This window comes from Biomphalaria glabrata, chromosome 1 (assembly GCF_947242115.1).
Source record: "Biomphalaria glabrata chromosome 1, xgBioGlab47.1, whole genome shotgun sequence".
NCBI classification, from domain to species: domain Eukaryota; kingdom Metazoa; phylum Mollusca; class Gastropoda; family Planorbidae; genus Biomphalaria; species Biomphalaria glabrata.
This window is the reverse complement of record NC_074711.1, coordinates 58,002,988-58,014,348: the sequence shown is the minus strand read 5'-3', so window position 1 is coordinate 58,014,348 and position 11,361 is coordinate 58,002,988. Positions and strand designations below refer to the sequence as shown.

The 11,361-nt window shown below is 36.5% G+C and overlaps 1 protein-coding gene across 1 annotated transcript in view; it reads right to left on the bottom strand.

The window, feature by feature from the left end:
• Nucleotides 1-2,181: 2,181 nt before the first annotated feature.
• The window catches only part of LOC106058028 (huntingtin-like), a 44,443-nt gene continuing 35,263 nt past the window's right edge, over nt 2,182-11,361 (bottom strand). The window contains exons 57-63 of the mRNA XM_056004337.1: nt 11,108-11,222; nt 6,899-7,044; nt 6,415-6,482; nt 5,846-5,978; nt 5,593-5,755; nt 4,971-5,131; nt 2,182-3,560 (exon numbers count right to left, since the gene is read on the bottom strand). Of these exons, the coding sequence (XP_055860312.1) occupies nt 3,368-3,560; nt 4,971-5,131; nt 5,593-5,755; nt 5,846-5,978; nt 6,415-6,482; nt 6,899-7,044; nt 11,108-11,222 (979 nt within the window). The 3' untranslated portion in view covers nt 2,182-3,367. The remainder of the gene's footprint in view (nt 3,561-4,970; nt 5,132-5,592; nt 5,756-5,845; nt 5,979-6,414; nt 6,483-6,898; nt 7,045-11,107; nt 11,223-11,361) is intronic.

Here is an 11,361-nt window from a genome sequence, read left to right as displayed (position 1 = left end):
AGAAGAGTTCACGTAAATATGCCACTTGTATGTAATTGATATATGAATTTGTGTATTGAATTGTTTCAGTAGGCTACGACTGGCCCGAAGGCCGCCTACGAGTTTTTTAGCAAAACAAACTCCCTTTATTATCTTGTGTTATATAGTCGTCTCGTATTTCAGCATGTTACTCACTTTAGTTACATTTGATTCACACGTAATGATTCTTAAAATTACATAGTAACATTATTAAAAGGTCGTGTTTGGGTCGTGATTAGATATAAACTATTGGTAGAGAATCTTGTAATCTGTCGGTAGAATCTTTCCAAAAGTCGACATCTTAGCTGCCCACACACAAGCACACAATCAAGGCACTCAAAGGAGAGCGTAATGAGGATCGGTTTTATCCTTCCTGTCCTTTCTTCCAGGTCAACGGCTATCTTGGAACACGTAGCTTCTGTTACCTTTTTTTACTTCTCGTCTGCAACAGATTTTTTGTTCTTCTCTCTCTCCCGCTAAATGTATCATGGATGACTTGGTTTGTTACGTGGCGTTCTAAGATTGGGGCGGCGTGGTCAGAGATGCAGAAGGCTTGGAAATAGCGGGGTAAAAAGAACCTTAATTGAGAACTTGATCGAGAGAGCCTTGGCAGAACAGAAAGAAATAACATGTGATTATCAAGACAACGGTGTAGAATAATGACCCGGGGTCAAGATTATCGGATCAACTTTAAAGACAGACCACGAGATCGATGCCTGGTTTAAAACGTTAATTCTATGCATGAAAATGTCGTACAGACGCCTGACTTGGCAACGAGCTATAGGTCTAAACTGCCCACAAGTTGTGACGTTGCAGGTCAGTGTTTAGGCCTTTCATCAGGATTGGTCTCGAGTGGACACCAGCTGGGAAGAGGTAAAAAATAGTTTTTATGGAGACAGCTTGCCGCCTGATACGCCGGACGGAGCCTGCAGCTCCAAGTCCTACGATATTGGGCAAAGAGAGTTATGGAAGTAGATAGACAAGAGAGAATGAAGTAAGAATATATTCACGTTGCAAACGTCTGCATGATATTTCATCAGGTGAGCTTCAACACTTGGAGAGAGAGTAATATGTCATTTCTTCATTCATGTCGTATACCAACATGCCCGCGTTGAGTCTCAGCTCGCTCCTGAGAATTTGTTGAAAAAGTTGAGTGAAGTAGTTTGGTTTAAAGAGGATGAGGTTCAGTTATTCAATCATACATCTACTTATCAGTTCTGTGTCACTAGTTTACTTGTCAAAGATACACTCCTGAACCGAAGGGCCCAGCGTTCGAATCTTGGTGAAGACTGGGATTTTTAATTCCGGAATCTTTATGGCGCCTCTGAGTCCACCCAGCTATAATGGGTACCTGACATTAGTTGGAGAAAATGTAAAGGTCGTTGTGCTCGCCCAATGACACCCTAGTTATCCGTTTGACACAGCAACAGATGGTCTTTACATCATCGGCCCTATAGATCGCAAAGTCTGAAAGGGGAACTTTACTTTTTTACAGTAATACTGTATTTAAAGGATACTTTGATGCTAGACTTGATTCGAGCGTCCTGATAGTCTGTCAGAAAGTTCTGTACAGACTTTGTCACATTACCCTGCCATCCAGCTGTTTCCAGAGAATAAGTCAAGTGTTCCGCTAAATATTAAATATACTAATTCGTGAAGTATTTCTGACAAAAAGTGCTGGAAACCCTGATCTATAATATCACTAAATGCAAATTAAAGCTATCCCAGAATGCTTCTGCAGATCATGAAATGACTAACGAAAACAGTTCACATGAAGATTAATCAATGTCTGCTTAAAATATTTTGATTGTCAAAACATGGGAGATAGGTTTCCTTTTACTTGGTTCATATTTTAACGTGGATTTGAAACTACGATCAAAATATTTTTTCCATCAAAAATAAATTGACGGGTCTTTCACCACACCCCTTTTGTTAGGACGTCGCCCCCCCCCCCCCCCCCAACCAAACCAGCACACAGTTTAAGAAACGCTGGGATAAACTTGAACAGAAAACTTACTCACAGGTTTCTATCTCTCAGGATTGAAGACTAATGGGACATGATTCAATTTTTTACCATGAGTTTCCTTTCCCTGGAAAAAAAAAATGCCTTCTTATTTACAAAGGCAAGCACTAGTGATTTAAAGAAATCAACAACTAATAATAAAAAGTAATAACTGACATGTAAATTTATTTCATAAAATAATACATCTACAACATCCAGAAGAAGTCTTGTAAGTATGAAACATTCTAGACTGAATCCATCAAACACCCCGTAACAAAGTGATGGAACCATTTCATAGTTAAAGAAACCATAATAAAGTAACATGTATTGGCAGAACCAAAAGCGTTACACAGCAAGAAAAATAAGAACTGCATATTCCTTACTCTCATTCGTTTTGCTTCCTGTGTCAAATCAACTGGTTCAAGTTCAAGCAGACGACAATGTGCACAAAGTTTCAAACAGTTCAATAAAACAAGAGAATTCAAAAGTAGAAAGGATAAAATGCATGAAAAAAAAACAACAGCCAAAATTAATTTTAGTTCTTAGACTTTCTAAAACCATCACATTTTCATTTAATTCGGTCAATTCTTCAAATAATGCTCATCATCATCAATCTCCATGTGAGTGAAGGCTCTTTCAAAAGCTCTGGACAAGAACCCTCAACAATGATGAAAATTTCATACCGGTACTTTAGATTTCCTCTAGCTACCAACCTATTTCTGGAGTGAATGTCCTGGGTTATTGCTCTGATACATTGGAAATAATGTACACACAAAAAAAAAAAAAAGCTTCTAACAAATCAATGACTAGCTGAATAGTAGAACACAAAGCCTAACCATCCAAATCATGAATAAGCTCTTGACTGTTGTCATCACATTAAACATAACATTCGGCAAATAGAACTGAGCAAAAGTTGTATATGGTTCACATCATCTTTGTGAGTGTGCTGTGAAGTCTTAACAAGTATTTGTGTGGGCCCCCCCCTTTCCCATCCCTTCATTCCAGCACCAACCCTGGATTGGATATTTGCACAACAAATGTTTTTGCTGAGATAAAATTAATATTGTCAATAAACTGTTGGTGTGAACTGACAATGAAAATATAGTGTACATCTAGATACAATGACAGAACAAACAAACAAATATGGCTGAACCAGCACATGGCTAACATTTTCATTGAGCTGCTTCAGTCAAACCGTTACAGCTGCTTTGATCAAACCGACAGTGGTGCCATCAGTGGGTCCTTTTCTGGAATGGTGTCGGCCAACAAAGAATCTACTAATATCCCTTGATACTAATCTGCTGCAGAAAGAAATGGTCACATCATCTTGACCACTGGTCAGTTGCTTCAAATGCTAGATATGCACTGTACAAGGTCTGAGTATGGGGAATCTGGTGCAGCAATTGTTAGGAATGTGGAAACAAAGGCTCTCTTGTGACTCTCCTCCACCAGCTGACGATAGAAGTCCAGGGCACACATACAGAAGAGACTTCTGTCCGCTGTTTCCATGTAGCCCATTCGCCCAATCACATGAGGAAAGCTAAAACTAGTCAAAGACAATAACATAGTAAAACAAAAAATACATTATATAACATTATTGCCAAAGTATTATATATTTAAAATACACTATGATTGTCACTTTCTACATTAATGAGTAATGGTGACCATCTGAAATAGTTTTATTGTACCTATGGCAGCACCAATTGGGTCAGTAGATTGCCCAAACAGTAAAGTTTACTGAAACAAAGATTCCTATGGCTCACTTGCCATTATATAACAGTTTATACATTATCTCCCTTCCTTGTATGAATTCTTTGATGTAACATTATTTATTTGTATTTTACTTTTCAGAAACCAAATGAAATGCAATGCTATGAAGTTCATAATTTAAAAACCAAATATTTTTTTTATTTATTTTAGTCCTAATATTATCTACAAATGTTTATTTTCATCTAAACTTTTTCATCTTTATGCAAATAATGCATTCCATTGGAGAGGCTGTGTGATAGTTAGAGAGGCTGTGTGATAGTTAGAGAGACTGTGTGATAGTTAGAGAGGCTGTGTGATAGTTAGAGAGGCTGTGTGATAGTTAGAGAGGCTGTGTGATGGTTAGAGAGGCTGTGTCTTGCAGTATTGGTTTAAATCTCCTTCCTACCTTAATTTTAAAAGTTGTTAGTGGGAGATGTGGAAACTTTTGGACAAAATTAAAATAACTTCACTAAAAACAAATTATCAAACTAAAACCTAGATAAAAATCATCTGAAACCATGACTACCAAGAATGTTAGGATATTGACAGAAACAGAATGGATGTCTCTTACTAGTATGTATAAATCTAGGAGGAGGATGGACTTTTAATAATAAACTAGTTGATGAATAGCTGATGGGACAATCATGTGTTTCATTTTGCCTTTTTGTCTACATGTATGTCCAGTGTTGAATTATCCAATAAGAAAATAACTTACTCAAGTCAGTAAGCCACGTTATTTCACTAGCCATACATTTTTTTTACCCTGCCCCCTTTTTCAATTGCTACATAGATCTAGCATCTACATCTTTTACAAGTTTTTCAATTGAAATATAACACTGTCACTTAAAAATCTATAAAATAAAAATAAAACTCTGGCAAGAACTTTTAATTAGGCAAAGAAACAAAAAATGTGCCAAGGTGTATAATAGTTTTAATCATATTTGTTTAAGAATTCAATCAAAGAGGTAAGATTTTGTGAAGATACAGTCAACCTTAACTTATAACTGTATATTTTGGTTACTAGCAACAGTTGAAAATAAGAAGTAAAAACTTAACCATTGATAGCATTAAATCCCAAATATATTTAATTCTTCTAGATCATGAATTTCTTAAGAAAAGTAATATTGAGCTTCAGAGTTCAAAAAGTTACAGAAATCACAGTTCAATATAATACAAGTGTGCAGTTCCAAATAAAGGATACAGTGACCTGAGCCAGACGTTGGTAGATGCACTAATAAAGAACAAAGTTAGGCTCCACATGGCCATGGCCAGAGGTGAGCGCTGGGTGAAGTTAGACAAGCTGAGCATGACCCACTCCTTGACCAGTCCTTGTTGTTGCTGCTGGTGGAGGGTCGCAAATACCTGGCAATAGGAGTAGAACATGGAGAGAATATATTAAGGTTACTTTGTATTATAAGACTGTTTAGGGTAAATTTTTTATTCTTAAACAACTTTATATATCAAACATTGTTGTTTTTTTTTAATATTGTTTTTATTTCTGTTCTAATTATATGACATTCACAGATGAAATGACCACATAATCAACTTTATGTAATATGACAGGTTTAAATAAGAACTAAAATATTATATGTCCACTTTTAGTTGGCATGACATTAATTATACCTTTCATTGGAATGACAAAAATCCATTATAAAAATACTATTTAAAATAACCTAAGCTTAGCCTGCTATCATGAGGTGAGTATTAGACCAAACATATTATAAGAAAGTAGTTAATTTAAAATAACCTAAGCATTAGCCTACTATTACGAGGTGAGTATTGGACCAAACACTGATATATTATAAGTAGTTTAGTAGACAAACCTGGAATACCACTTTGGCTATCAGGTAGGGGTAGGGCTGGTGGGCTGACAAGAACTCTCCAATTACTTTGTTCATTATGTCCTGAGCTGGGAAAAAATCTGCCAAGAAAGCAGGTAGCAGTCTTGTGATAACCCTGGCTTCATATGGATAGCCTTTCTTGATCCTGGTGTAAATAGACATAAAACTGATGTAATGATAAGGAGACTCATTACATTTATAAAATATCAAAAGTGTGGACTCCACTCACACATACCTATCAAACAATACTGTTACTCTCTCCATGGCCAGTATAAGTGAGTCAGGATCCTGATGTAACAACTGAAAGCCGCTATCTACAAAAACTTGTTCCTCTCTAGGTCGAGGACTGTACTGATCCATAGATTTACCTAAAAGATGCATTTGTTTTATAAACTATTAAAAAAATAATAATTTTAATTTTTGTATTTATTATTAATATAATACTTTGAACAGCAAACATTTAAAGAAAATATTTTAAGTAAAAATAAACATCCGTAAGAAAATAAAAATTACTGCAAATATCTAACTTCTAACGATATATGTTTATAAGTTGTTTTTTTATCATTTTCATCAGCTTGAATTTTAACTTTTTTTTCAATGAAATCTACAGGCTATTGCAGAAATAATTCAAAACTCTTTCTTTAATTAATTAGATGCTGCTAATTAGTTCATACAACAAACATTTTTTACTCAATTTTTCAAAAATCATTTTGCTAAATGTTTAGTCCCATGGCTGATCAAACTCATCTGAAGTACAATGAGAATTTTTTGACAATAAGAACTATAAGCATTGTGTTCACTGACCTGAATACATGCAGGTGAACATTAGACCTAATGCTGCTAGAGCCCTCTGAGGGTTAGGGAGACACAGCCTGTTCAAATCCCATGGAATAGATAATCATAATTTGAAACAGAGACACACACAAACAATATTTCAAGTTTGAAAACATCTTGTATAGTAAACAGGAAGTTACATTTGCCTGGAATAACTTGTTTGTAACTTTTGTTTATAATCAAAACTTTCTTTTCAAATGATTCATACTTGATAGTTGACAGTTTATCAACTTCACATTTATTTTTCAACTTAATTTGTTATTCCAAATTGTTACAGATTAATTATTTTCCAAAGGCAATTTAAAGAACAAATATTAACTAGAATGAATATAAAAAGTTTATGTTTTCACAAAATGATTTTAAACATATATGCACACTTTAAATGAAAGTGAAAATATAATAAATCAACCAATAAAAACGTAGAATCTTAGTCCTTCAGACAGTAGTGGCATACCTGTCCATGCTGAGTTTGATGATCAGTTCTGTATCACTCTGTGACAAGACGTCAGTCAACAAAAGTCTCTCAGTACCTTTCATGACGGTCAAGAAGACAGAAGTCGACACATTCTCTTCATTGCCAGAGGCGGTCTGAACAACTAGCTAAATACAAGACAACAAACATTGAAATGTCTTCTACCACAAAAATCAACAAACATTTTTGTATCAGTAAGAAGAAGAAAAAAAAAACCATTCAGAGGAAATCAGAGCTATTCTTCTTCTTCTTCTAGCCAGCTTTATTGCTGCTGAGCTGTGAGCTCTTTTGCAGACTGTGCCAAGGAAAAAAAGTGTGCTGTTTTCTTCAGTTGTTCAGCACTGCCGTACAGGGTGTTGGTTTTTGTTGGGCTGTAGTGAAAGTAGGGTCTGCCTAAGGTGGATTAGGGAGGGGCATTCAAAGAGGATATGGTTTACGGTTTCAAAGGGGTGGGCGCAGTGTCTGCAAAGGGGTAGTTGTGTGGAGTTTATTTTGTTCAGGTGGTAATTTAATAGTGGTGTGTGTCCTGTCCTGCCAATGTGTCCAGGGATCCACTGTAGTGTGATATTGATTATTGATATTTAATTTTGATATCATCTGATAGATTATCACAATGAGTGTTGTCAACTCTCTTGGTCTGTTTGAGGTGCTGCTGTTAAGTGCTTGCAGAGTAGATTGGGAGTCTGTAAAGACAACAATATCTGATGGTGGTTGCACTCCTTCATATATTTTGTTTTCCACTGTCTGGAGTGCTATGGTAATTGCCTCAATTTCGGCTTGGAAGTTTGAGCAGTAATCGCCACAGGGTGCGCTTATCTCAAAGTGTTTATTTTTAGGGAAGACCAGGAAGGCACCAAGACCAGCATTGATGGTAGCTTTGAAAGCCAATCCGTCTGTATAAATATGGATAGCTGTTTTTTTATAGCTTTCGATTGTTTCAAGCGTGCCTACTTTGAGCTCCAGTGGATTAGATTCTTTTGTTAAGGTGTTATTTAGTAAATGTGTTTTAATGGTTGGTTGTTTGTAGTTTAGTCCGGATGTAATGTTTGAAAACCTGGTAATTTTTTCTCTGTTATTGGGTAGGTGGTGTTTTAGGGCTAGTTCGTCAGTAAGTTGGATCAGAGTCCTTTGCTTTTTTTGGTTGTTTTTCCTATTTCTCTGTGTTAGTAATTTATTTGGATGATCGTCCTCCAACCTTCTGTATCTCTCAATAGCTCCTAATGCTGCTCTGTTGCGCCTTAACTTAAGAGGTTCAATATTGGAGTCTATTTCACAGGCTGCTGTGGGAGTAGTTCTCATACCTCCACTAATTAGACGCAAGGCTTGGTTTTGGATTGTATCTAATGATGATTGTTTTGTTGGCAGCTACTTGCATGGAGAGACACTTATCCATTACAGATCTGACATATCCAGTGTATAACTGTCTTAAGGTTTTCTTTTCAGCTCCCCAGGATGTTCCTGCTAGGTGTTTTATTATGTTTAATCTTTGTGATGCCTTGTCTTTTAAATCTGCCATAAAGTGTTTTAGAGACAGTCTTTGGTCTAGTTTTACACCAAGATATGTTGGATTTTCTTCTTTATTTATTGGCTGAGAGTCTATTTTTAGGATGTAGTTTCTTTTTGCTGTTTTGTTGCTGTGGCTAAAGATTGAATAAACTGACTTTTCTTTGTTTATTTCCATCTTCCATAATTTTGAATATGTGGAGATAGTTGTGAGGGCTCTATTTAGTTTGGATCTAGTCAGCACTGGATATTTCTCTGTAGTCCAAATTAAAAGGTCATCTGCATAAAGTGCCTTATTGACCGAAATGAGGTCCGGGAGGTCGTTCATGAAGATTAGAAAGAGAGTGCAGCTAAGGGCTGAACCTTGTGGTAGTTCTTCTTCCAAACTTTTTTTACTAGAGATGTATGGTTGATAAAGTTAAGTATACAGTTTTGGGCCTGTGGTCCTAGTCCCTGAATCATTTCATTTGTTATTTTATCGGGTCCAGAGGATTTTCTTGACTTGAGGCTTTTTAGGGCAGTATTGAGCTCATGTAGAGTGAACGGAGTGTCAAAGATCTGACAGTTGACTGTTGGAGCTTTTTCTTCTTTCTTTAAGATATTACTGAAGGCCTGGTCCAGTTGTTTTCTTGGCTTTGACTTGTTAATGCTGGCAAAATATTTATTGAAGGTTTCAGCCTTTTTAAGGTTTTGTGTTATTATGTCGTCAGTGCCTTTTATAGGTTGGGGGTTTGTTATTTGTTTCTTTCCTGCTAGCCGGTGCAGAAGGGTCTAAGTCTTTCGACCATCCTTGTTTAGATCTAGTTGTTTGCATGTTGTGGTCCACTTTTTCTTTTTTTCTGTTTTAATTTTGTATCTTATAAGCCCTGTCAATTTGTTGTACGTTGTCTTGTTCTCTCTAGTAGGGTTTTTTTCTATAGTCTTCCTGGCCATGTTTCTTTCTTTTACTAATTTATCTCATTCAGGTGTCCAAAAAGGTTTGTATTTCTTAACTTGGCCTCGAGGGATGTGTTTTTTTGCTGCTTGTAAGATGTTGGAGACTATAGTTGTGTAGGTTGAATTGACGTCTGTCTCCATTATGCTTGATAGTCTTGTGTCTGTTTCTTGTGAAAAAACTGCCCAGTTAGCTTTTTTATAGTTCCATCTAGTTGTTTTGCTTGATTGGTATCTACCTGGCGTTCCAATATTGAGGAGTATAGGCCTGTGGTCACTACCTATGTCTTCAAGTACTGTTATTTTAGAAGAGTCGGTAATGTCTGTAGAGACATTAGGTCAGGTCTGCTAGTTGTGTTGTGTGCTCTGTGTAGGAAAGTTGGAGATGAAGTTTTGTTTTTGCAGAAGTTGTAGGTTAGAGGCATTTGTTACATCCTCTATTTCTTTGCCATGCTTGTTGTAGTGTGGGTAGCCTAGGGAAGGTGTGTGTGCATTGAAGTCGCCAGCTATTATTGTCCTTGTGTAGTGTGGTAGTTGTATGTCTATTTCTGCTGTTGATGATGGTGGGCAATAGTAATTTTTGATGGTGTACTTTGTTCCTCCTCTCCAAAGAAGTATTTCCTGCGCGTCGATGTCTGTATTGTTCTGTGTTTGTTTTACTGTGGCTTGTGTGACGTTTCTTATGAGGGTCATAATTCCCTGGATTTGGTGCAAAGGCATCTGTACTGTGTGTAGCCTGTGATGTTTATTTTTTTCTTGGGCAGTAGTGTTTCTTGCAGTAGCGCTATGTGTATATCATGCTTCTTGAGTATGTGTTGGAGTTCTGTTGTCTTGTTTTGTAGGCCTAAGATGCTGAGTTGCAAAAGGTTTAGGTGTTTGCTGCTAGTCTGTTTTTTATTTCCAGTAGCTGACTTATCACAGGCAGTCCTGGAAGAAACTGCCATGCGCAGACCTTTTACGAGGCGACGTCTGAGCCCATATGGATTTTTCGTTAAATTCCTTGGCATTTAGTGTAGGCTGGGTGTTTCCTCAGGCTTTTTTTAAATATATAAATATATAGTCCCCGCATTTTAATGGAGTTTTCGGTATTGGCAATTTTCTCCAATACTGACATAAAAGGAAACATCTAGGTCTGAAGACTGTAACCGGAATATCCATGGGACAAGGTGGGGTTGGCCAATGGTCCATTCTCAGCCATCCATAGAGCTCTCCAAATGGAACTTTTCTGCAGTAGAAAGCTTAAAGTGGACTGTGCCCTGGGTATGCCCTGTGGAATCATCACATCCTGGATCCAGGCCCCTTCACGATATCACATTCACCAGATCCAGAAAAAAAACACTTCATGATGGATTTATATCTAGTATTAGAATGTAGTGAGACAAGGACCTCCGTCTGGTGTAGTGCAATCCAGACCTCCGTCAAAAAGCACCTAGAGGTGGGGAAGGTCCACTATTATTCAGAGCTATAACTTACAAATCAAACACTGTGCATATAAAGAGCAAATCATAATACGTGAGTGACAAATCTTGTCCTTTCAACAGAAAACATTTGTTAGTGAATATACTCCTAACAAAACCATGATGTTTTTGACCTAATTAGTAATACAAATATCTAAGCAAATATGTTTCTCTCTATCTATTGGTACATAACTGCAACTTAAACGAAATAAAATTTGGCCTACAATTATGTATTTATCTAAACTAACTTAATTTTACAATTTGATTTTTACTTCCACCAACAAGCCTGGATCTTTACCTGAAGAGTTTTAGACACAAAGTCTGTGTCTTTAATTTCATTGTTAAAGTTTTCAATAATATAAAAAGCCACTGCCCACATAGTGATGACAAACTGTTGACTTATAATACAAGATCTGAAAGAAAACAAAACAAATCTGATTCAAAATGGATTTTTTTTACAAATCTAAAAAATACAAAACAAAACAAAACATAAGAATTACAAGATGGTTCTAAGCTGTCATCTTTATAAAGGGAGTGTATGGGGTATCTAGG